The sequence below is a fragment of the Caloenas nicobarica genome, chromosome 4 (genome assembly GCF_036013445.1).
Source record: "Caloenas nicobarica isolate bCalNic1 chromosome 4, bCalNic1.hap1, whole genome shotgun sequence".
Lineage (NCBI taxonomy): Eukaryota > Metazoa > Chordata > Aves > Columbiformes > Columbidae > Caloenas > Caloenas nicobarica.
Genome location: NC_088248.1, coordinates 75,359,643 through 75,387,144, shown reverse-complemented (window position 1 = coordinate 75,387,144; position 27,502 = coordinate 75,359,643). Strand labels below are relative to the sequence as shown.

General features: G+C 37.8%; 1 protein-coding gene across 1 annotated transcript in view; it reads left to right on the top strand.

The window, feature by feature from the left end:
• Positions 1-27,502, top strand: part of CTNNA2 (catenin alpha 2) — a 498,767-nt gene that overhangs the window by 49,388 nt on the left and 421,877 nt on the right. The window contains exon 2 of the mRNA XM_065633244.1: positions 10,829-10,935. Within this exon, the coding sequence (XP_065489316.1) occupies positions 10,834-10,935 (102 nt within the window). The 5' untranslated portion in view covers positions 10,829-10,833. The remainder of the gene's footprint in view (positions 1-10,828; positions 10,936-27,502) is intronic.

Genomic DNA, 27,502 nt, shown 5'->3' with positions numbered 1-27,502 from the left:
GTTTTCATGGCATACTGGAAAGAAGAGATACAGTTAGTGTAACCACTCTACCTTTTAATGAAGTCAGTCCTGTTTAAAGTAATCCTTACCTCTGAGGCAGTGAAGTTTAGAATTTAAGATAAGCAGTGCTAGAAAATCCATCTCAAGTCCTTGTGAATTGTTTCCCGTAAATATTTTCCCTAGTTAAAAATATTGTAAAAAGTGTTGTGTTGTTTCTTTTTTTTTTCCTGTTAAGAACTTGCTTAATTTCTGCTTTCACTCACTGGATTTTAGTATGGATAGCTTGACCTTGACTGAGGAGTCTGTTACAATAATTTATTTTTTTAATTGATATATAAAGCTACCTTAATTGAAAATCTAGAAATCTGTGATTCCAAAAGTAATTTTGTAACCCTTGTGTAATACTTTGTTAACAGATTCAAGAGCCTACTTTTCCCGTTTTGTGGAAGGTTGATGTTGGATTTGACAGCCTTACTCTGAGGTCTTTTAGTCTTTTGATTTAAAACAAAGGCACGAGATTTTTTTCTGCCCTTCTGCAATGTCTTCAGTACTCCACATTTTAAGGAAAAATAAGAAAAAAATCAGTTAGTTCTCTGTCTCCATTACTTATTTCCTTTCGAATAAAGGACTACTCTGAATATGAAGCACAGACCTTTATTGTCTTTAATTAACTTAACTTGTTTGAGAATATAATGGTGATATGATTCTTATGCCACATTGTGTTTCAGTATTTCTGGTTTAATGAAACTACAGCAAAACCCACGAACACGCAGTTGGGGAAGATAAAAGTTTTTGGATATCCTCATGGATGGGTATCTATGCATTGTACTTTATTTAAAACATTAATCAGCTTAAGAATAACATCAGGAAAAGGTTCAGTAACAAGAAATCAAGCAGAATCAAGCAATTTACTTCTTATTCTTAAAATTGATTTCCATCATTACGGATTTTTACTTTGTCTTTTTTTTGCACTAGTGGAACAGTGGTAAATAATTGTGGAATGGTACTTGTGGCTTCTGTCACAGCGTGAGTCCTATTCTGAATGGATATACTAGGGACAGAGCAACTTTCTTTAATGCATTTAAAGAAGGAGCAGATTTAATGAACACAAGGTGAGGTGATACATTTCTCTAAGGTTCTTAGGAATTTCTCGGAGGCAGTTGATGAACAGACTGACAAATGCAGATACCAGCAACAAGACAATGTGTGCATCGAGAAATTGGTGGGAATGTGCAGAAAAGTTATTAATGACCGTTAATATCAATTGCCGAGGAAAATGTCAACTGTGGTCCCTCAGGGCTTTATTTGAAAATAATCCTGTTTAATGTATTAATTATGGAGTTGGAAAATGGCACAGCTCCTTCTCCATGGACTTTACAAGGGCAAGAGGAGATTTGTCATGCAGTACGTCCCAGTGAAATTGTACAAGATTTGGGCTGATTATGGCTGTAGTTCACATAACTAAAAGATTCTGTTCAATGAAGGAAAACAGTGTCGTATCTGTAGGAACAACAGCAAAAACCTCTTAATTGAAATAATTACTAGTTAAATAATTTAAAGCTTAATGAAGGAGAGACTTGTAGAGGTGATACGAACAGTATTGCGATTGTACTGAAACTAGTAGGGAAACAGTCTTCTTAAATAGCCAACAAAGCAAAAAAGTGCAAAAAACCCAGAGATTTGACTCTCCATAGGGACAAAAAAAAGAAGTAAATTGTTGTAAATTGTTGATCTTGTGGAATAAAGAGTTCTCTCTCAAATGAAGAAAAGCTGCAAGGCAATACAGAGGTAACATTAATTGTAGTTTACAAGTATGAGGAATTGTAAATAGGATACTCTCAGTGAAAGGATGACCCCTACATGCAGAAGCTTGCAAAGTCATGATTAGTGTCAAATTTAAGATCTCTTTTTGAACTGTTGGAATGTGAGTTAAATTCTCTGTTGTCAGGGGACCAGACATGTTAATTCAAACCAAAGATGCATAACATAATACTTCTCTGCAAAATGTGAACTAGTATTACCAATGCCAGTTTAACCCCATGAATAAAAAAATAACAAGAGGGTAAACAGATTTAGTGAATAAAGTTGGGTTTGTTTTTGTTTTTTTCTGCAAGACATGAGATTAATATTTGTCTTTTGAAGGAACAGAACTTGAAAAAAAGTTAACAGTTTTACTATTAAAAATGAGGATCATTTATGTAAATTGATCAAATCTACAGTAATGTAAATATCTTATAAAGATATTACTTTGCTGTACGTAGGAACTTGCGTTCACTTTTGGGGGAATATGATAGAGAATGCAGAGCATAGGATCCGCACCAAGGACCTGATTTAAAATGCTTTGGTTTTCCTGAACTTGCAATGTGACCCTATGTGAACCAGCATCCCAGCAGCAGTGAGCACAGAGGCTTTGATCACGTCCAGAGCTCTGTGAGAAGACTTTTATTAGGAGGCACTGAAGAGTTGTGTGAATACAGAGTGATTTGTGGAAAAAACCTTCGGCTGTACAGGAGTGACTTGGCAATCTTTTGCTGGGGCTTGGGTTCGCTTTTGGTGCGGATTCCTTTAAATCTTCAGTTTTACTGAGCATTTAAAGAAAGCTCCCCAACCTTGACAGTGAAAGTTATTTAGTGGACAAAAACATGCTCTTATGAATAATGCAATAAAAATTATTTGAACATAGACGTTTTATGTACGGCTATTTAAAACAGTTAAGCATTTTCATTGCTTTCTCATCTTGGAATAAATTACCTTTCACATCAAACAATTCTAATCCTAGTGTTTGTTAGAGCAAAATAATATGAATCTCCCCCTATTTTTCATCCTACCCACTGAAAGGCTTCCCCAAATCACCAGGTTAATCATGGAGAACCAACTATTAGATTTTTAGGTGTTTTAAGAACTGCGTATTGTATCTGACATCCACTTAGAGTGAGGATCTTCTGTGTAGTAAACTCCACCTGAGAGCTGAATTCATAGTCCAGCTTCTTGTCCCCAGAGTCCACAGGTTGTCCTGGGGTACGGTTGTCCTGTGCAGGGACAAGAGTTGGACTCGATGATCCTTGTGGATTCCTCCCAATTCAGAACATTCTATGATTCTACTCCACGATTCATATAATTTGTTTAAATCTTGGGAAATGTCCCTCTGGGTGACTGGATGCAGCTCATAGGTGTGTGGGGCCAAATGGGATGTAGGTGTGTAGAACCACAACCACAAACAGATATTTAATCTGTAGCTGTGGATGTGTGAGACTTTAAAGTAGAATTATCTTTCTAAGCCGTAGAGTAGATCAAAAACAACTTGGACATTGCACACAACTAGGCTTTGCACAGAATTTTGAAGCGTATTTTCACTGTTTTTAATGAAAACAGAAAAGGAAGCAGGTTGTGCGGGTGGGTGTAGGTGGAACCTTTCTGTTCCGCTGACCCTTAGGCCACAATTTGCACCTTCCCTGTGAGTTCTTCGCAGCCTCTTTGATTTCGGAAGGCGATGTTCTTTCCAGGCTCAGTCAGGTCTTGGCGTAGGCAGTTGCCTCCAAGACTGAGATTGTTAATATGACTGAAAAGCGTGAATGACTCAGTCATTGCCTTTTTATAGCTTTCCTGTTTCTGTGTCAGGGCACTTCATGGTCACCATCACACTAGCTTTGTTACCAAGGAAATCCTCCCCTTGTCAAAGCCTTTTTCCTCCTTACTTAATGGTTTATTGGCTAGAAGTCTGAGTTTCTATAATGGGCTGCTTCCATTTAAAAACTTTGTTTGGTTGAGGCTGGACCAGAGTCTCAACCCAATGTGGAGGCGGAGGGTTAGCAGAAGGGGAGAAGGTTGTGAATCCAAAAGGAAGCTGAGACCTTAGAAAAGCTCACATTAAAAAAGTCTCTGGATGGTGAAGCTTGAGAGTAGGGCCTAAAGTTTATTTTGGATTTTTTTTGCCAAAGTTTTGGGAAAGAAGAGAGAAGCAAAACAAAATAAACAAGTTGGTGAAAAACTTGTTGCTCAAACATGCAGAGACAGATATTCCTCCAAATCATGCTGCTCTGTCTCTTTTCTTCTCCTTTCTCCTCCTTCTCCTTTCTCCTCCTTCTCCTTTCTCCTCCTTCTCCTTTCTCCTCCTTCTCCTTTCTCCTCCTTCTCCTTTCTCCTCCTTCTCCTTTCTCCTCCTTCTCCTTTCTCCTCCTTCTCCTTTCTCCTCCTTCTCCTTTCTCCTCCTTCTCCTTTCTCCTCCTTCTCCTTTCTCCTCCTTCTCCTTTCTCCTCCTTCTCCTTTCTCCCTTCCTTCTCTGTAGAAAGGGATGTTTTTTAGTCCTCATTGTTAGTCTCTATTCTCTTAGCATTTTCCCTTTATTTCCCTTCTTTGCAATCATTATACACTCGTTTTTCTCTGTGTCCTTCTGTCTCTACTTGTATCAGCAGAGACAGAGAATGGGCAAATGGATTGAGAAGAGTGTTGGAAACCAGGCTCCCTTGAATATCAGAGGTCTTGCACCAGCACTAGACACTGCTCAGGTCAGATCACAATGTACATCTGCATTGCTCAAAATTGCACGTAAATGTCAGGTAACAGCAGAATCTTACCTATATATATAAATATTAGTATCTCTCTCTCTCTATATGTATATATAAATACCACCAGGCATCATTTCAGTCCTCTGCCAGCCGGATCAGCCAAGAGGTGAGATTTCTAGGACTCTGTGTGCTGCTAATATTTCTAATGTCTGAGCCGTTTCGTCCTGTGCTCCAGCCTACCTTGTATTCATGCTAGGTAATTTAGAGCCAGCTTGCTTATCTCTAATGTCACACTGTTATACTCTGTAGGCTTACTCAAGGGTATAACCGTTCAAGTATTTAGATTTCTTGCTCCCAGCGAACCATGTAAATGCGTCTGTGAAGAAGATTTTTTCTGTATGTGTCTCAAGAGATTGTGTATCCTGCTGGAAGGAATTCCATATTGTTCACAGAAGCCTGTCTCTGTGTAGAGAGCTGTTTGTTTTGACATGCTTCTCAGTCTAAGGATGCAAACCAAGAAAGCTCAGACTGTCTATCATTCAGTTTCTCAGTCATCTTAAACCAGTTTGTGTCTGTGCTGCTGCTGAATCACAGAATCACAGAATAATTTGGGTTGGAAAGGACCGTCCAAGCTCCCCCAGTGCCCCCCCTGCCATGAGCAGGGACATCTGCACCCAGATCAGGTCGCTCAGAGCCCCGTCCAGCCTGGCCTGGGATGTCTCCAGGGACGGTTCATCCACCACCTCTCTGGGCAACTTGAGCCAGGGTTTCACCACCCTCAGGGGCAAAAATTTCTTCTTCATGCCCAGCCTGAATCTCCCCTCCCTTAGTTTAAGACCATCCCCCCTTGTTCTGTCATAACACGCCCTTCTAAAAAGTCTGTCTTGTCCTTCTTACTGGCCCCTTTTAAGTATGGAAAGGCTGCGATAAAGTCTCCCCAGAGCCTTCTCTTCTCCATGGTGTCCACCGTGGAGAGCTGGTCCTGTCCTCTTCTTCACCTCTACTACCACATACAGAGCTTTGCTCGTTGCTGGTGATGTCATGGATGTGGCTCTGAAGGAACTGAAGACTCATTTTTCTGCTGTAGGATTAGTTAGTGTTCAACCAGGTTATGTTCTTGATGGAATTTACAGCACCGTTACAAAATGCAAAGGATAGAAACATGCAGAGAGAGCTGAGCTGGCCCCTCAGCGCTGGAAGGTTAGATTGGTTCAAAGCATGTGGAAGTGCCCCATTAGTTTGAACATCCGGACTGCATATGAATCTCTTGAAGTACTAGGATTATTATAAATTTAATATTTGGAAAAAAGGGCTAAATTATTATTATTTTGCCTCCCCTCATCTTACGGTTTTTTCTACCTTGTTGGACATATTTCTTTCTCACTTAAGAAAACTTTTCATTTTTTTGTCTTCCAGTAGCAAATATACTGTTGGAAGTACAGAACTGTGCTGCCAATATTGCCAGTCTAGTATTGGCACCAGATTAATCCTACAGATTTGCTATAAATGAGGTAGTATGCTTTTTTTTTTTTCTTTATTCAGTATGAAATGTTTAGCATCTGTCTTTCATGCTCGCAATGTTCTGCATTGTAGGTGTGAACTGGACTAACAAACTGTGGCTTGTTCTAGGCTGGCAATGCTTGTATTTCTAAAAAAAAAAATTAAAAAATCAGTTTCCTTCAGGAAACATTGCTTTTGCTCATGTGGAGTTTAAATATTTTTACTGTTACCTTTAAGTTGCAGCATAGAAAGAAGATGCACTGTCACTTGTGAGCATTTTGTGACCATCAGGATGTGTGTTTGTGTGAGTGGCCAGGAAAGTGGGAGAATTGTGGAGAAAATCTATGTGATAGTGCAATAGACAAACAAGGAATTTCACATACAGAATATTTTGGGCTTGTAGAAGGTTCCAAATAGTGACATTCTGCTGTTTGAAAAGTTTGGTGATAAGCATGGTTGTGGGGTTAGATTTTTGGCAACCGACGTGTTAATGACGAATTCCAATGGCACAGTTAGATTTTGGCTCTTACTTAGGAATCCACACTAATGAATTGTCAATTAAAGTAAATATCTATTTTCTTTACAGATAGTCTTTGAAGACAGACTGCCTAAACAAATGTTCACATTAAGCAATAGTTACTAGACTCGATAGAGACATTTCTGGTTTACTTTACTTAGGAAAAGCTAAAAGCTCAAATCAAGAGATGGACATATTTTGGTGCATGTTCTAAGATGAAAAAGTACAGATACGCAATAGAATTAATTAAATATATTATTGAAAAAGTGTGGAGCTAGCTTCAGTCTTAGGACTGCGATCATCTGTATACTTCTTCAGAAGTATTATTAACAGTGCTATTAACTTACTTTCCTTATTTGATAACAACACATTTCAAATTTGAACTTAATAGTCGCACATGTACTGTTGGTAATATATGTGAACAGCAGAGAATAAGTTTCACTAAAACTTTCTGCTAAAAATGTTTCCTTAACTCTGTAGTCATAAAAACACCATGTGAATTTTAATTCAATGAGATTCACCCCAAAGAACAGTCAGTACATGTTCATAAATTACAGACCTTGGATGAGAAACCTAATTTCATATTTTGAAGCAAGAATGGATTATTGTCCAAGTATGTTGTAGGGTATTTAAAAAATGACAATAAGTTGGGAACTCCAGGGGAAAGCAAAAAAATTAAGCTACTTAAGAAAATAGTGGAGATCAGTCTAGTCTAGAAGGAAAAGAAATCTCTTTTACTTATGGCTACTACTTTGTTCTTCTTTCTATCATAATACACTTTTATGTTTAAATGAAAAATGTTATGGGATGCCATTATTCTCTGCTCACATGGCTTCTCTTCGTCACAGGTACCGCACAACCACAAGTATTGTGTAAGCTATGAAGCAGTTTATGTTTTCAGTGAAGTTCTTGGAGTTAATTGCTTGGGGAATATTTGGTCGAATAATCATAAGATCCGGTTGGCATCCTTTATCCAACCGAACAGTCTCTATTTACCTGTTAAGTCTAGTAAGATTGTTGTAGAAATCGCAAGGTAGAAATATTCAATTTTTTCATATTTATACACTCGTGCAGATAATTTAATCTTTTGTGATTTAAAATTGCAACTATGACACCAGCTGGAGGAATGTTGAGGAAAATTTACTAATTTGACTTTTAAATTTTACATATTTGCTTTTGTGGCATAGATTTTACCACAAGTGAAAAACTTTTTTATAGGTTTTTAATGAGGCTTTTTCTCATCTGCATCCTTTTTATAGTTGAAAGCATTGCTCACCCTTTCATGTTGGATTTTGAAGGATATTTTTTTGTATTTCGTAGTAGAGGTTGAAACCGGGGCAGTATTCTGGCTGAAACAAGTAATCATCCAGGTTATCTTTTGTGTCACCTGTACAATTGCTATCCACTGAAATTACTTTGCTTTTGTAGGGTTTGGACTGTGTTATAACTTTGAATATATTTCTGTATAATGAGTGGTGTATGTTTGAGTACCCATGTTAATAGTTAGTGAAGAAAAGCATGTTTACTAAAAAGAAAGAAACTCTATTTGACACATTTAGAATTATCATAACTCATAAATTATTGACTAGAATAATTGTCTATTTAAAGCTTATTTTTTAATACTGAGACCAACTCAGTAGCAATCTTGATATAAAAAAGAAACAGGTTCTGAAGGACAATTGAAGTTGGAAAAATGAGAATAACTCCCACATTAACCATATTTAAAGGAACTATAAACTTTTTTGTCGTTTTCTTTAATCACATGTGGGGATGTTTTCAGCATTGTAAAACATGAAACCTCATGAGTTTTTTCAGAGGAGTGGAAACTGAATAATAGCAATTTTATTACACACTAGATATTGTCAGATAATTCTGCTACCAAATGTTTGCAAATGAGAGGAGTTAGAGGGCTGTTCTTATATGTGATTTTATAAATACATTGATTAGGGAGTTCTGATACGCCTCTCTTTTTGAGCAAGTATTTTAAGTGACTAAATCTTTTGCAGACTGTGCATGAATGTTGTTTAGATTTACTAGACTGTTAATTTTGAGTGATAGTAATTAGTCAAGACATTCTCCTTAATAAAGCAGGAGAACTTATTTTGTGTACACTAGATAACGTTACTAAGTACTGAATATGTACCTGATTGAATTAAGCTTTATGAAGAGGATTGTTATTCAAGGAACAATAGCTGAACTTCTTTTGATGGTTTTCACTGAATTGCATTGTGGTATTTTATTTTAGTTTTTAGTTTTTATTTTATTCATTTTAATTTTTTATTTTATTTATTTTTATTACTGAGATTAACTTGTCAGTTAAATGTAGTTTTCTAGAAAAAATAACTTTAAACATTTAGGATCTTACATACAGAGGACTTGATTTGGATTTCACACAGTGTATGATATATTATTGGTTTTCTTTCCTTTCTAGAGTTCCCATGGTGTTCTAGGTATATCGGACTTTTTCATTTTAAAATAAAGCAAAATATTTAAGCCAGAATTATTTAAAATGAGCTTTTTCATCAAATCTTTCTGTCTTTTTTTTTTATGGACGAGCTAGTTTATGTGTGTCACCAAATACTTATATCACTTTCCAGCTCTATGAGGTGCATTGTATGTGTCTCACAACCTGACAACTGCATCTGGAATTTCAAAAATGAAGTCAACTGTCTTGAAAATTTCATGAAATGGTGAATCAAATGCCAGCAACTTGCTGTTGCCTTTGCTTTAGGCCTTGTTTAAGATTTTAAGCCTCAGATGGTCTGGAGAATCCTTTTTGTTTTTAAATGAGTACTGCCATTTTTCGTGCAAAATTAAGAAATCCTGAATACTGTGGGGAACTTCTACTGAAAAAGCTGAACAGACTCATCGAATTTGCTGTATTCCATGTGTCAGCAGGTTGAGCTTGACTGGCTGCCAGGTGCCCACCAAGTTGCTTTCTCACTTCCCCTCCTCAACAGGAGGAGACCCTCATGGGTGGAGATAAGGAGATCACCTACCAGTTACTGTCATGGGCAAAACAGACTTGATTTGGGGAAAATAAAATGGGGTTGCAGTCAGTTCGTAACACTTCATCTCTGCTGCTCCTTTCTCATACTTTTCCCCCGCTCTAGTGTGGGTCCTCTCCATGGGCTTCAGTCCTTCAGGATAAGCTCTCCATGGGATGCAGTTCCTTCAGGACATCTCTTTCTGCTGCCATGTTGGGTCCTTCATCATCTCCAGTAATATCTGCTCTGCTGTGGTCTTTCATGGACTGCAGGGAAATACCTAGAATGTCCTGAGCTGGAAGGAACCCACAAGGATCATCAAATCCAACTCCTGTCCCTGCATATGACAATCTCACAGTTCACACCATGTGTCTGAGACAGTTGTCCAGTATCTTCTTGAACACTGTCAGGTTGGGGCTGTGACACCTCCCTGGGGAGCCTGTTCAGTGCTCCAGCAGCCTCTGAGTGAAGAACCTTCTCCTAATGTCCAACCTGAACCTCCCCTGGCACGTCTTCCTGCCATTCCCTCAGGTTCTGTCATTGGTCAATAAAGAGAAGAGTTTGGCACCTACCCTTCCTCCTCCCCTTGTGAGGAAGCTGTAACCATGATGAGGTCTCCTCTTAGTCTCCTCTTCTCCATGGGCTTCAGTCCTTCAGGATAAACTCTCCATGGGATGCAGTTCCTTCGAGATGTCCTTCTGCTGCCATGATGGGTCCTCCATCCTCTGCAGTAATATCTGCTCTGATGTGGTCCTTCGTGGACTGTAGGTGCTTCACCGTGGTCTTTTCCATCTCTGCTCTGGCACCTGGAGCACCTCTTCCCCCTTTCTCTCAACTTGGGGTTTGCAGGATTGCCGCTCCCACTTTCTTTGCCTCACACTTCTAGGCAACGTTTTTTGCTTTCTTAAATGTGTTTTTTCAGAAGTGTCACCAACATCAGGTGTCTCCTGTGATGGGTCCATGCTGTGCCCAACATGGGGCAGTCCCTGGCCTCTTCTCACAGAGACTACCTTGCAACCCCCCTCCCAAAACCTTACTATGTACACCCAATACAGCATGTGTGCAGCATGATAGGGTATCTGTTCTTAAATGGTATATGAGAGAAAAAAATTCTGAATATAAATGTTTAAGCTCTCAGTGGACATGACTGCGGTGCACCTGGGAGCTCTCAGGAGTAGAGGAACTCTAGCAAGATTATGGAGAACACTGTATATGTGAACGGGAATGGCATATATGCTATTCTCTAAACAAATTACGAGGAGTATTTGGATATTACACTAATAATTTTAATGGATGTTGTGTAATTTTGTCTGTTCTAGGGAGTATGACTTCTGCAACGTCACCTATCATTTTGAAATGGGACCCCAAAAGTTTGGAAATCAGGACTCTCACAGTAGAGAGGCTGTTGGAGCCACTTGTTACCCAGGCAAGTATCTTTGATTTGTTTTTCTTCTTTCAGTCTGAAGCTATATTTACTCATTTTACATTAATTAACTTAATAACCTTTGATAATAAAAACTTGAACAGTTTTTGTTTGTGATCTCTAGTGGAAAGCTCTGTTCAAACAAGTTTAGAAGTTCTTGTTCTGAATAATTTATAGTCTCAAAGTAGGAGCACGAATACTGTAGCAACAACTATTTACTTATGTTTGTCTTTTAAAAACAGCTTAGAAATTTATGAAGCAGTCAATTTAAGACAGGGATCTGAGTTCATACTCTTGGTTTGTTGTTATATATTCAAAACAAACAAAACCAACCAAATTAAATAAACTATTAAAACCTGTTTCATTTAATGCTGCTGTGGATTAGAAGTGTATGCTCAACCAGTTGTCTTTCAACTAGGTAAAATTTGCTAATAGAAGCTAAAACATTTGTCCAGTGGTTTAAAAAGGGCCAAATTAAAGTGGTTCTAGGTAATGTCTATAATGTGATATTAGCAGTATCCAGCTTTTAACCAGGTAGACCAGTTTCTTTATTCTCAGAGAAAATCTTTCAATATCTGTGCATATCATGTTTCCCGTGTCGGTACAAATTCACATGTGCCGTGAGTGCATGGACGGGGCAGGAGCTTTGTGGTCCAGAGAAATTCAGCGGTAGATGTCAAACTTCTGTCACCATCAGCGCTGTTTGCCAAATTTGTGGCCTCGTGCCTTTCTGTTCCTGAGTTGCCATTAAAAATGGGAAGCTGGTTACATAGTTTTATCTTAGTAAGGTTTGAGATTATTTAAAATACACGCACAAGTAATTTTTCTTCTAGGAATGCTCGTTATATTAAAAATGAATGCCAGCTAACGCCATCTGTCCATCCACCTGTTACTAACAATTTTCTTGTACGCGTTGTGGATCTTGAGACTGCTCTGCTGGATAGAAATGTAGGATTTCTTTTGAGTGTGAGACCAGACTTGGTGGTTTTGTTTTCAGAATAAAACAGAGATAAAATATAAATCGCCCCTTCTTTAATTCCCCAAAGATGTTGTCTCTGTATGGTTCCTATGCTCCTTACAGTGAGTCACTTTCCAATGAAATTACATCTATTATTTTAATTTGTTTTTTTAAAAAAATACATTATCCTTCTAGAAATTGTTCTGCATGTGAAATTCTCTAACAACATACGCAACTTTACACACTCGAAGACAAAGTGATATAAGTTTCATTTCACGTAGCTGCTGCTAACATGGTAATTAACTTTCATTATAAACCTTGATAATTTTGTTGATGATATGGAAGATGGACTAAAATCCCAAACTCATTGTGGTACCAACTGGAAATTGTTACGAGCCCTCTGTTATTCTAATCCTGGAGTTGGCATAGGAAGCAAAGCTGCTGTGAACCATGATTTGTTGTGAAAAGAGCAAATTACTGAGTTTTCTGTGAGCAAATTTCTTGTTTTGCTGTGTTTTATTTTTCCAACACCTTGCCCAGGAAAGAGAATATAGTAGCCAAGAAGTGGAAATACCACTGTCAATTCTCAAGCGGTTTGAGATAACTTTTGGTTTAGCTAGATTTGCGTTTGATAGCACATCTCAAGAAATATAAATAAAGAAATTACAAATTGAACTACAGGACATGGATTATTTCAGTGGTGGAAACTAAGGTGCCCTTTGTATTTTGACGAGGAGCAATGTAATTCTGTTTTAGCAGTCTGTCAAGAAGGCTGAAGGAAAAGAGTGCTACCCAGAGGGGGCAGAAAAAGTTGGGCTATTGCTTTATTCAATGTTTATGAATATTTCCATTCCGATTTCTTTGTTTTATAGATTTCTAGATGGGCTGGACATATATATATATATATATATATATATATATATGTAAAAAACAAAGCACAAAACAAAAAAAACCTACAAACAAAACCCACTACTTTTTGAACATGTAATTTAATTTCTTGTATTGGAGAAATAAGTAGTTTTACTTCTTTTCCTCTACTTTGAATCCAATAAAGTATGTTTGACTAAAGCATGTTTTTGTCAGCTGTGCAAACATAATCACGAAAGCCTCACGTGATGAGAAATGTGCTGCCTTCAATTGTGTTTACCTGTTGCATTTTTAGCTTAAGTTATTCAGCTGCTCTTTCTATTTTTTTCTCAGTTTAGAGACTTCTTTTTCTTTTCTGCTTAAAATCGTGTATGCAGTGTGGTCAAGTCAAGGATAGTATCTCATTTACCTTTGTTTGGGCTTAGATTGCAATCTGCCTGTGCAGCGACAACCCCCACATGATACCATGCACACATTCCACATGTGAAGATTTAAATCTCCTTCAAAAATTTCAAAGCACTTCTCTTCCTAACTAGAACACGTGATTTGAAAGTTTATCGTGGCAAATAAATAAATGCAGAAATATTTAATCCCTGTTCAGTTTCAGCTCTGAAGTCCACTGTAGATTCATAAGAGCTACTTAATGCAGAAATCAGGAGCTCTTGAAGTTCTTCTGTAAGTCATTAAAAATAGGTCACTGGACAGAAGAGGGAGTTTTAATGGCCACAAAACAAACCCAACCAACCAACCAAAAAAGCTGATGTGCCTTTGAATGCAGGCCTATTTTGACCAGGAGTTTAGAGTAGATGATGTCCTGAGGTCCCATACAGCCAAAATTCGTCTGATTCTGTGTTTTCTAGCACCACCAAGACAAACCCATGTTTTATTTCGGCATTCGCACGTGAATATTTAGAGTATCCTCTTGTTCTCCAAGCTGTGCATGATTGTGGAGAATGCCTGAAAAATCAGAAATGGTTGTACACAAGTCTTTGGGCTCCATAAGAGCTGATCAAGCCTTTTATATATGTGTGTGAATTAGGGTCTGAATTAAGTGTATATACAGACATGAGTGACAAATTTTCAAATGGTGGCACATCCATGGGTTTCTTCTGAAATTTTGGGGAGTAATACAGAAATGTGGCATGGATTTGAAAAAGCACACTTCAGTGAGTTGGGAGATCGGTGCATTAAAACTGAATTTTAGACAAGCTCATTAGTGTTCCAGATGAGTAAATATGGATAACCTATGAATTGTCTTAGAAATTATAAGATGGGAAGTTTGTCTGAGCTGGAGGCACTACCATTATTGAGATTTTGTAAGAAATGTGTGATTGAAAAATTGAACAGTATTTCCATTCTCAGCAATATTGAATTTAATAATTGAAATATGTTTCTTTGGCTTCAATGTCGCAATTACCTAAAAGTACAAAGTAATTGTATTTATTGCTAGTTTTGCTTCCTGAGTGTTTATAACAGCTAACCTTTTTTACTATAAGTCTTATAATTTTTAATTCTATGACATTTTTATAAGGAAAGGTGTAACTAATAGATATCCTCAAGGGTTCCCTTATTCTCACCTTCATGCATCGTAACCAAAATGAATGACAGGTTTATTTGTCAGACTATGGATGGTTTTCATAAGAAAAAAATAATTACATTTTTAAGAAGGGCTTAAGTGCTGTTACCTGATATTTCGTGTGTAGCTAGAAAACAGCACTTGTGGAGACTCAAGGAATATTTTTTGGTTTCTGGTGGTTTTGCATAGGAATTTAATAGAAATTAGAACTTTTAATGCAAGTATATGTTAAGGGGAGAGAAACAAACAAAACCAACAAAACCCAGCAACATGAATGCAATTTTTTTTTGGAAAAACCAAAAATACTCATGTGTGAATGCATGGAAGAAAGGATCAAGGAGCTGTGTATAATTTTTGAAGATAAGATTTGCTCTTTTGATGAGATTTCAATTTTCTAGTGTCAACCTGTGGTTCTTTTTGTTAGCTTTTTTCTAAATATTTGAATAGTAGCGTGACTGTTTTACAAATGTGCTTTTATTATCAGAGCCATGCAGCAGTTGTACCTTTTAGAATCTTTAAATTTTGGAATTATTATATATTATTACAGAATTTTAGCAATAACACAAATAATGGTGAGTGTTCCTGCTGCAGATTTTTCATGACTGATTTTGTTTTCCTTGAGTTTGATACATTTTTGTCCTTCTAGATTTGCAGTGAAGGGAGAATTCTGAATTGCAGTGCATATTGTTTGTTTGTTTTTTTGTTTTTTCCCAATAAATTGAAGATGCTCATTACAGTAAGTTAGAATGGAACAATAGCATGTCATAAGGCAGAGAAAAATAATTGATTAAGGATTTTGGATTTTTTATATATAGTATCACTCAGTAAAATGATGTCCCTATATCTATAAAATAAAAGTCATTAGATAGAATTCCAAATAGTTTTAATTAGTGCAAGTTATTTAGAAAATTGTAATAATTATGATTAATGTTATAGTTCATGGTCTTGTGCCTAATCTAATCCCTTGTGCAGTGTATTTGGAAAATGGACCTATTTCTATATTGCCATGAGAAAAATAAATATATTCCCAACTATTGCAGTTAGTTGGATATAATTTATATTTAGTGAACCTTGTTTTTATTGCATTTGAACCCTAAATCTGGTGTGCTAACTAAAATCTGTAGGAAAAATATTGTTGATTTCTATTGTCAGGGAGCTACATCTGGACCACACTATGTATGTACACAGACCACTTTCCTTTTGGGGTTTGTGGATGTGTATGCATGTTTCCAAAAATTTTGAGAAAAGCTGAGTACCTGGTAATGGAGAACTGGATGCCTGAAACTCGTTCCACTTCTTTTAGTAATTGTGCAGAATTTTTGAGCAATTTCTCTGTTTGATAACTGGATTCAGCTGAAGTCATCTTCAAGTTGGACCTAAGGGAAACTGAATTATAAAGGCTTATTTTTTGATCATTTGAGTTCAATTCAGCTGTATGATAAGGTTGTTTGTTTTTTTTTTTCTTGAACAGGACTATTTTCTTGATTGTGAAGTTAATATCTGTTTGAGCTCTACTTCTCTCAGAACACTCATAGATCTGTGATGTTTCTGGGAGTGCAGAAGGTCACACGGTGCATGGCTAATTAGCTGATGGCCATTTGCATCAGAGAGTTGAAGCCAAATCCTATTAGAAGATGAATATGGAATTTTTCTTTTCTAACTGAAAGTGAACTTTAAACAATATTTATGAAGTCATTCTTTTGGATAGGAATAGAGTAATAGAGTCATAGAATGTCCTGAGTTGGAAGGGACCCACAAGCATCACTGAGTCCAGCTCCTGTCCCTGCACAGGACAAAGCCACAGTTCACACCTTGTGTCTGAGGCGCTTGTCCAGTCTCTTCTTGAACGTCGTCAGGCTTGGCACTGTGACTACCTCCTTTCTCCAATGTTATGCTATGTATCACTTAAAATAATTTCTGTATGACAAACTAGCACGTATGTGTTTCCTTCAGGGCATTTTTTTCATGCATTAGATTCTGCAAGAAACATCTGCTGCATTCTTTCCATCATAGTTTCTTTTTGCCATCAGATTCACTAACATCTGCACCTATCTGCCAGCACTAGCTGGGATCTTCTTAGTACAGAGACTTTTTCTGCTGGCTAAGAGAACCTTTAGCTAAATTTTATCTTTTCTATTTTTATTCTCCCTTGCTTGAAAGCTGCAGATTATTTATAGTATGTGGTGCCCTATAAGGTCTGGACCTTGTCAGTCTATGCCTCCCAGTGATTTTATTCACCGTTTAAAAGTGTTTATGTATGTTTGTACTTCAGAGTTTATGCACATGCATGTTAGCATTTGCTGGGGGCAGGGCAAAGACTCAGAGGGCTTTAGATCTCATCCATTATTCCCATGTTCTGTTTTTATTCAGTAATGGTGCTTAAACTCAGAGCAATGCAATACGATGGCTACATTTTTTTCCTCTTCTGCCACACAAGGCCATATGGAGAGATGGCGAGAAAATTTGATATTGGTGTATCATAGCTGGAAATGCAAGTTATGCTGAGAGTATCATAGGTGTGCTGTAAATGGGGACCAAAAAGCTTATGGTCAGAATGAACCTACTCTGGTGTGTAATTCTTTGTATTAAATTTTCCATCCCTTGAGAAACTCTTTCATCTTGTTCATCAGTAGCAAATTATTGGTCATTCAGGGTTACCAGAATGTGGTTTTGACTTTATGTGGTATGGACAAAACATTTTCATTACAGTTTAACCTAAATAAAGCATTTACTGCTTTGACTCTTCAGTCGGACAGGTAGTCTGACCTTACGAAGCAGGTTTACTTTGTTTGGTATGAGTATATCCAAGTGCGATGAGTAAATCCTGAGAAGAAATTTGGTGGAAGTCTTTGCAAACATGGTGAATAAATAAACGATCCAACTTGCTGCAGTTGTGTACGTTGTGTCATGGCCTTGGCTATTACACGAGCAGAAGATAGATGCTCTTTCCCGTCTACAGAGCTGATCTCATGAATTGAAATCACAGAATCACAGAATGGATGGGGTTGGAATGGACCTCTGGAGATCATCCAGTCCAACCCACCTGCTAAAGCAGGTTCACCTAGAGTAGGTCCAGCCATGTTTTTGAAGTTGGACTCTACATTCAGGCTTCCAGCATCTTCTCATCAAAGCCAAACCAAGAGAAGAAACTGTCTTCATCCTGTCTACTGAAATAGTACAGCCTGGAGTTCTGAAACTTGTCTGACCATTTTCCTAACCATATTATTTTCTCACATATCGTTTTCTTGCAACTGTTTCATGGAAGTCTTTTCAGAAAATTATCGCAGTCTCACAGATCACAAAATGGTTGGGGTTGGAAGGGACCTCCGGAGATCATCCAGTCCAACCCACCTGCTAACGCAGGGTCACCAGAGCAGATCACACAGGGTCGTGTCCAGGCAGGTTTGAATGTCTCCAGAGAAGGAGACTCCACAACCTCTCTGGGCAGCCTGGTCCAGGCTCTGGTACCCTCAAGGTAAAGAAGTTTCTCCTCATATTCAGATGGACCCTCCTGTGCTTCAGTCTGTGCCCACTGCCCCCCATCCTGTCATTGGGCACCACTGAACAGAGTCTGGTCCATCCTCTTGGCACCCACCCTGGAGATATTTATTGGCATAAAAAAGGTGTGTCTCAGTGTGTCTTCTCCAGGCTGATGTTCCTGCCTGGGATTTCCAAACTCCAAACAAGAAGATCAAACTAATATGAATAATTATTGTAATATCTTCCATCTACTTGTGTCCTTGAAGATACATAACAAGATGCAGCGAAGCAGACCTGAGCCTTTTTCTGTCCTCAAACATACAACTCAGCATGTTCTTGAAAATCTTGTTGATTTAATTAGGGTCATCGCTGTAGAAGAGGAACATCTAAAGGTTTTGAGGGAAAATTGGCTTTGGTTGCATTTTTAGTTGGTTCTTTTCAATTTGCTTGATAAGAAGTTGTTTTTTCTGGCCCTTTTTTTTTTAAGTGTGTGTGGGTTTTTATTATTGTTATCTTGTGAACTACATGTCACTCACAAAAATTCTCACAGTCAACAAATGCATTAGTAAATTACAGTCTCTTTCTTTTACGTTAAAAATGCTAATTAAAGCAGGATAGGTTTATCAGCTTATGTTTTAAAAGCTGATTGCACAGTTAATAGATGGTGGCCTTGTTACAAAAAGAAGTAATGGATATTCATTTTGGCGGATAAGCAAATTCTTGTTTGTGTTGTGAACTTCTACTTACTAAAAGCATTTTACACTCTTTTTTTTTTTTTTCCATTGGTTAAAATAAAAAACTTCAAAATTTTTGCAGCAGATATAACTGCTAATATAATAATTTATGTAACCAGAATAATTTTAAGTCTAGGATATTTTTCCAGTGTAATTCAGTGCTTTAACAGGGGCTTAACTTGGAAAAATAAAATTTATATCAATAAATGTGAATCCAATGCATTGTTGTGGTTTTTTAAGCAGCAACTTCAAAATAGCAACTTCAAAATCCAGCTGAATGGGAGCTCATAGTAGCAAAAGATAATATGATCCTTAAGTGGATCAACTGTGGGTATAAAGTAAATTTAGTAAGGCAGTATTATTGTTATAACATAGCATTAAAAAGATTACTATTGGAAGGATTCCCCATTCTTAAAAAAGATGTTGATAAATTGGAAGCAGATCAGAGAAGAATTATACAAATGATTTGAGTTTTGTCTTTTAATGGCAGACTAAAGACTCTGGATGTATTTCATTTATATGCAGGCTTATCAATAAAAGGAAATTGTCTTAAATTAACTGGTGGTATAGATTTTAAGGCTATTTCTGCTAGCACTTCAGTGTAAATAATATTCTAGAATTAATTCTAAACTAAATTCAAATATAAGATTCACAAGCTGGAACTAAAACATTCCAGGGTTAACTGATATTCAGTAGGAATTTTGGAGTAAGTGCTACGGGAGTTGTAATTTAAGAGGTAGTATGTTCTTAACCGGTATACATCTATGTATCAGCAAAAAAGTTTTCTTGAAGCGAAGGATTTTTTTAATCCGACAAAATCCTCTGACTGGAAACTGAAAAGATAAGTAAGTAAATAAACCGTCAATAACATATGAGCTGGAATAGTTCATCTAGAATGGTGGGCAACTCAGTGCTACCAGAATCTTTGATTAGGAGCGGGGTATATTTTTGAAGGACCTGCTTTAGCTCTACCAGGAATTATAAAACTGGGAAAAGAATTAGGGGAAAAACAAAAAACTGCAATAATGGGGCTTCTCACTTTATGAATCAGGGAGGGAGCAGGAGTAGGATTGCTTGCTTTCTGTCATACATCAGATTTGGCAGGAAAAAAGAGAAAATAGATACACAACCTCTGTGATTAAATATGTATGTTTCTAATGACTTCAGGAGCAATTTAGATATTAAAGCTTATAATCCATTTTAGCTTCATTCTTCAGAGTGATGTAAAAATCTTATTCGCATTTGTATTTTTCAGTAACTTAATTTGCTCTATGTCTTCAATCCAAAAAAGTTTAAAATGCTACTAAATAATCCTGGTTACAAAATAATACACTAATTACAAGGTTTTGCTTTGAGGTGTAAATTAACCTAATTACAATAGATCCCCGTTCTGAAAAGCAATGGCAATTTTGGTTCCATTTCCCTCCAATACATATTCCTGAAGACTGACTGATTTATTTGCAGTTCAAAGAATTCAGGCCATGGATATGTGAATATTTTTTATTTTCTTTTTTTTCCTATGTTATTTTCTTTGAAATATTGATTCCATTGCTTACGCACCTTTTAATAGATCCAAATAAATGTTTTAGCAATCCTTGAGTGTTTTATAAAATGTAATAGTATGGAACTAGAGAGAGTCGAGCTTCTGGTGTATTTTAAAGAAAGCATTGATTTTTCAGCCAAAGAAATTTAGAAATTTATTGCAGTTCTGCCTTAAGCACATGGTCTAAATTACCATATTTAGTTTCCTGTTTGGTAAATTAATTTTTAGTATCTCTTCCCACATCCTCAGAAGTGGTCGGTGTTCTTGAATATTATGTGTCTGAGCAGCAAATGCTCAGATTGTGAAGAAATGTCCTCTTCTACTTGTCTCTTTCAATAAGATGATTAATATTTTCCCCTTGATTTACTGAACATTCTCTCTTATACAGTATATTTCTATGTACTACTGTAGTCATTCAGTGCTCACTGATGAGACTTGTCAAACCTTTTGCTACTGTGTAATGGGGTTATTAAGCATATGTAACTCATGCTTAGCATATTCAACACAGATGTGTTCAACGTAGTAGAGGTGACCTTTGAAGAATACACAAGGAGTACTGATCTGCTGAGGAGAAATTTTCCTTTTCGTACATATCTGTTGTTCAGAATAAGTCTTTTTTTAAATCCTAAATTAAGTCAGTACTATAGTTTTCATCCTCATTTAGTTTGTTGGGTCAGTGTGGAGCAAGGGACTAGTTGCTCAAATTTTCACTTGTGGCCAATAGCAAGATCATAGATAAAAAGTGGTAGGATACAGAGTATGGCTTTAAACTAAAAGAGGGGAGATTCAGGCTGGATGTGAGGAAGAAATTTATGACACTGATGGTGGTGAAACACTGTCCCAGGTTGGCCAGAGAGGTGGTGGCTGAACCATCCCTGGAGACATCCCAGGCCAGGCTGGACGGGGCTCTGAGCAACCTGAGCTGGTGCAGATGTCCCTGCTCATGGCAGGGGGGGCACTGGCTCAGCTTGGAAGCTCCCTTCAACCCAAACTCTTCTATAATTCTACAAAAAGATATCTAGCAAAAAAAGTGTAATCATAACAGATTAGCTGTGACATCTTATTTTATACTTTTTGCTTTAGAAGTTAATTTTAAAGATGAAAATAGATTTAATTGATTATATATAGGCTTTTAAACCAAGAAATATAGCTTAAGTTTAGCTTGATAAACTCTTTGTGTGGAAGTGGAGTGGAGCATCTCCCTTATGAGGAAAGGCTGAGGGAGCTGGGGCTCTTTAGCTTGGAGAAGAGGAGACTGAGGGGTGACCTCATCAATGTTTATAAATATATAAAGGGTGGGTGTCACGAGGATGGAGCCAGGCTCTTCTCGGTGACAACCAAAAGTAAGACAAGGGGTAATGGGTTCAAGCTGGAACACAAGAGGTTCCACTTAAATGTGAGAAGAAACTTCTTCTCAGTGAGGGTGACAGAACACTGGAACAGGCTGCCCAGGGAGGTTCTGGATTCTCCTTCTCTGGAGACATTCAAAACCCGTCTGTATGTCTTCCTGTGTAACCTCATCTGGGTGTTCCTGCTCTGGCGGGGGAATTGGACTAGATGATCTTTTGAGGTCCCTTCCAGTCCCTAACATTCTGTGATTCTGTGAAGAATATAAACCAAAAATAATTCCTCATATGCTAAATGTTACTGCAGATGTGACTCTTCAGATTGCACTCAGTCTGCTCTCCTTTTCCAAACCACCCACAGCAGCACTGATATTTGCTATGGGTAGCTCAGCAGTGTCCTGTGCCATGTCCTGTGCTCTGGGCTGTGCCTGGTGTGGTGGATCCTGGAGCAGAAGAGCTGTGGCAGAGCTCTGGGCTGTACCTGAGCCAAGTCAGTGCCTCCTACGTGCCCATTCATAGAATCGTAGAGAAGTTTGAGTTAGAAGGGACTTTCCAAGCTCATCCAGTGCCGCCCGTGGCATGAGCAGGGACATCTGCACCAGCTCAGGTTGCTCAGAGCCCCGTCCAGCCTGGCCTGGGATGTCTCCAGGGATGGGGCATCCACCATCTCTCTGGGCAACTTTGGCTGGTATTTTACCATACTCAAAAAATTTCTTCCTCATGTCTAGCCTGAATCTTCCCTCTTCTAGTGGAGGCAGCAGCCAAGGACACTTGGTTGTTGACCTGGCATCTTGCATGACTTTCACATAACCTGACTTCTTTGACCACTTCTCTTATCCCGCATGCATCTATACATCTCATGTTCCAACATTTGAAGATTTTGTCCACCTTTTGCCCCACCTTGGAAACTCTTGACAACATATGGTGTATTCAGCCCGAGTTTCCTTTTTCTATTTGTTTGTCTTTCCCCCCCCCGCCAACTTTATCTTGCCTGTCAGCATGGATTTGGGATGGAGGGATGGCAAACAGATGAATCCTTCCCTCCGTCTTCCTGACAGACCTGGTCGTATATTTTGTCCAACTTTACTAGGGAGCACTTGTTGCACCAAGTCCAGGTCTGGTGTAATTCCTTTCTCAAAGCAACAATCGGGTTGGGAGTCAGTCAGTCTTTCAGAGTTAGTTCATGATCTTTAGGATGTACAGCGATATACTGACCTTTCGAATTGTGGAATTACAAGCTAGCCCTGTGCTTGTGAGCATCATATTATGAGACGTGCAGTTTCTTGTTTTAAAACCTTATCTGCTTGTACAAATGGTTAAACTGCAGGTTTTCAAAGAAGGATTTTGGAGAAATGAGATTTGCAACAGGAATTAATTTTCAGGATTCATTTCATTTTGCTCTATAGTAATGAAAATGTATTGTATCAGCTTATGCTAATAGTAAATTCTTTTATTAGAAGGTATTCATGCAAAAGCATAATGTTCAGTATACTGAACGGCTGCTGAATATTGAGTTGTTTCCAGGGGATACGTATTAACCTATTCAATTTTTCCCAGCGAGTTACACATATCTGCATTCTTTAGTGCAGAACAATTAAGCTTTTACTACTCTGCTTGAAATACTTTAGTTGCCAGGTAGTTTTTTACTTTTCTGAAAAAGCAATTGGCTCAAAAAATTGTGAGAAATGCATGCATGAGGCACAACATACAGATATTTTTTCTTTCCCGTCTTCTACTCAGTACATATTTAAATCCGCTGCCTTTGTGTGTTCCCACAACATCAGATCTTTTGAATGCTTCCATGAACCTGTAATATTTATACTTTATATTTCTTTTTATACTGAGGAACTCAATGTTTCCATGTGTGTGCAATATGATATCATTGACTATTGGAATGTGATGGATTGAAAAAGCTTATGGTAGTGCTTTTATACTTTATAGAAAAAGGAATGGGCTTTATTTGAGAGGTTCCTGTCTGACACAACTGAAGTAACTGAAAACATGCAGGTGTAATCTTGGTGTAGTACTGATTATGATCAGTTAGTTCATTTTATGGTGTGGTCCATGCCCTGTAAAATAAGTTTTTCTTTATGAGATACTGATGTGAAGAATAAAATCACTGTCAAATAGATATCTTTATTTGGGAGTTTCTGAATTCAGCAAGGTTCTAGCTTGTTTCTTCAAGATGTATCCTGGTTACACCATTTATTTCCAACCAGAAATGAATGCCACTTTACAAACATGCCTTCTCATCCAGAGCATATTTTTAATTGCATTATTGCAAGTACCAAGAATTCAGGGAAGATAATTTAATTGTGTGTTTGGTCATGGAACAAGAAAGTCCAGGCTGTGGACTATATCTGTCCTCTTCCTGATGTGGCAGACACGTCTAGAGACAAAAGTTTTTATTAATACTTCATTGCTAGCTTGCTTGGAGAAGTAAGGAGTAGTTAAGAACATTATTATATTTCGTATTTTCATATGTTTGTTGGTATGTCATTGCTAGAGACTTGTGGTCTCTGTGACCTGTGTGTCAGGTTTATCACGTGCAGTAAAACCAGGTAGAAAGCTGCAGTTCCATACGGAGAGCGAGAATTTGGTCTTCTGTTCTCAATCAAGGTAAAATTTAGGAGCCTCAGCACTATATCAAATGTAATTTATCATCATCATTCCTTGGACATTGTTAATTTGGTTCATTACGTGAAACTGAAAAGGCCAGACCTGTTTTTTGAAGTATGCGTACCTGCTAACATGGCAGGCCACACTTTTTTTTTTTTAATTAATATACCCTGTTACAGAAATATTCCAAATTCTTTGGCCAGAATGGTTGAAGTGCTACATATTCCCGTTACTGCTTGTCGACTTTCTTGATAGATACATACCAGTAGTATAATATACAGAATAGACTGATGCAGCTCAAAGCTATTTCTTTTTCTTTCTCAAAGGGCATCATGTGAGTGCTTATCTTTATTTATGTTTTATGTTTGTTTTGACTATTATGTAGAAATAAGTGAGAGATTTTTGTTAAAGAATAAGTCTGTGACCCTAATAAAATTGCAGCAGTTGTATTGGTCTTTACGGTCTTTAGTCTCCTATGAAGATTGACTTTCTTCTTGCAGCAGACAAACTGCAAGAGTGGAAATTATTATTGAAGTCATCACCCTAGAGGTTTTGCAGGTGTTTAAATTTTACTGAGCAAAGGTTACTAAGCACTTCGAAACTGAAGACTGAAATTTTGAGCTCACTGCATAAATTTTTATACATCTTTAATGAGAGCTTACTAATGCCTATGTTCTTCACACCTCTCACCCTTTTTCAATGGACTAAAAATATTCAAGAGTAAAACTGTTATAATCAAGTTACACAATTGTGTTTTATTTTCAAGTGTTTTGTCCTGCATTTTTCTCTTTAGACTTAGGAGAGTATCCTCAATTAATGTGAGGGATTTTGCCTTTTGTGACGGTTTTGTTTTTACAGTCCAACAATAGCCCTTTAGGCTGGTTGAGCCAGCAAGGACATTAAACATCCATAGATCATTTATTTTACATCTCATGGAAATGAGATAAGAAGCCCAGAGTATCAGTTGAAACTGAGCAGTGCGAGTTTCGTGTATAATCAAATAGTTAGAATGGTATATTTTTATACATAGTTTTTGTCAGAAGAGAAATTCAAAACCAATTATGTCACAAACTATGTCAGAATAAATTAAGATGCTTATGTGATGGTTCCCTATTAATTAAGTGTGATGCCCCTAAAACTGATTTGCCTTGAAGCGAGGTGCATCCTTCAGAGGTCTTGTGTCTGCAGCCTTCCCTCTGAGGCTGCTGGGAAGCAAGGGGAACAAGATTGACATTTTTCTCTCTGGGGAAGTAGACATAAACCACCACAGATTGTAACAGGAGAGCTGGAATGGGATCTGCAGATGTCTCTGTCAATGCTCTTGTGAGCTGATGCCCATAGAAGTCCTATAAATTAGGCAATAATTTGATGCTTAGCTCTTTTGGAAATGGGATCTCTACTCCTTTGAGGAATTGAGGTGCAAGTTGCCGTCATCCAGAGAGGTGGTGGGTGCCCCATCCCTGGAGACAACCCAGGCCAGGCGGGACGGGGCTCTGAGCAACCTGAGCTGGGTGAAGATGTCCCTGCTCATGGCAGGGGTGTCGTGGTTGAGATGGACAAACGACATAGACCAAGTTCTTCCAGGATGAAAGTAATAGATGCCATTTATTACCACAAGTGCATTTTTATATAGTTTCGCCAATTCATGCATCTCTTCACTATTGGTTACAAGTTACAGCATTAACATCTCATTGGCTAATTTTTCTATCATCAATGTTACTCTTCTACTCCCTTCTCTCTCATGGGTACATCCCTTCTCTCTCACGGGTATACCTTAATATCTCCGGTTACTCCTTTACTCCCATCTTTCTCATGGGTAGGCTTTAATATCTTCAAGGCTGATCTCTGTTCCCATGCTCTCCGTCAGGGAATCCACGGACCCACTGTAGTCCCCCACACAGGGGTGGCACTGAATGAGCTTGAAGGTCCCTTTTGAAGGTCCCTTTCCACCCAAACTGTTCTGTGATTCTATGAGTGGCACAGCCATGGGTGCTGGTCAAATGAACTTCTTGTTCTCGCGCATCTAAAAATCATCAGCTGAAAAAGGTACATGCTAATGCCCTATGAACATGTAGTTGTTGATTCATTATTCCATTTATTCGTTATTCACTACAGTGCCTTTGCTACTGGAGACTTCAATGACTGCAGCACTTGCACTTTTATCTGTACTGCTATTCTGCGATGCTTTACTTTTTACTTCTGTTCTAAGATCTTGCACAATGTTGAGTGCCTTATTAGTAGGTATATACCATAGTTGCATCCAGTTGAGGTTATGGACTCAGTCAATATAAAGACATGTAAAGAGAGTTCACTAGAATATCTAATGGCCACAGTGTGTGTTTTTGAGCGTCCTTAGAAAAACAATCAAACCCTTTCATTTTTGGGTAGTAATGTCTTCTGAACTCCCAATTCTGGAGAAGTGTTTGGCTTGCTAAAATGTTTTAAAAATGCAAAAAACTCGGTGCTTCTCAGGAGTCTGTATTCTGAGAGCAGAGAAGAAGTAATTTTACAGAGAGAATTTCTCTGTCTCGTATTAGAATCAGGTGCAACTGCAGAGCTGCTATGAAGGACAAAACTTTGACCGGAAGGGATTATCTGCTACTGCTTCTGCTGACCTACAGCTTTTGGCTTCCTCTGGACTTCATACCAAATGTTAAGCTATGACCGAGAAGCCAAAGGATCTTTAAGTTTATGTAATACAATGTAATCCTCTCATCTCCTTGTTCTCCTGGCCAGCCCATCCAACTTTTGCCAGTTGCTCAGCTTTTGTCCCCAGGCAACATTCTGTTCCAAAATACCAATAACACTTATGAATTGTGTGTCAAGAAAGTGTAATTAAATACTTTTGAACTGGAAGGAAAACTACTGAAAATATTCAAGCTCTCATTCTTTATGGAGTGGAAATTCAGTACAAAGAGGCAGTCTTAGAACTTTGGAGTTGATGTCTTTAGAAGTTTAATTTCAGTTTTTAGCTTCCTGTAGTAATTTTATATAGGACTGGCTTACTACTCCCATTTAACCAGACTGTTTCTGTCTACTCCTTCAAATACTTCCCTTGGCCAAATTATTTCTAGTTATTACATCACCAGTCTAGGTCTTGTGATAATTTCTTCTCTTTTTCTCTTCCTTCTGTTCTTCCTGGTTATAACATCTGGTTACTCTATGTTCTTTTAAAAGCATTGCCTTAAAAAAAATCACTGCCCCTTTTCACCTAGAAATTCTTGAGCTTTTCTTTAAGCCACACTCTGTGGTGGTCTGTGTTTTTCTTTGCTAAACTCCTAGTAGGTCCTTGCTTTTACAGTAGGTATGTCATTAGTTCCTTAAGGGTCCCCATGGTGACATCTGGTTCCTAAGTACTTCTTTACTCTTTGCTGCGACACAACATTTGAGCTTGTGTGTTTTTATTACAGAACACGGCAGGAATCAACAGGGTTGCATTTTTTGGTT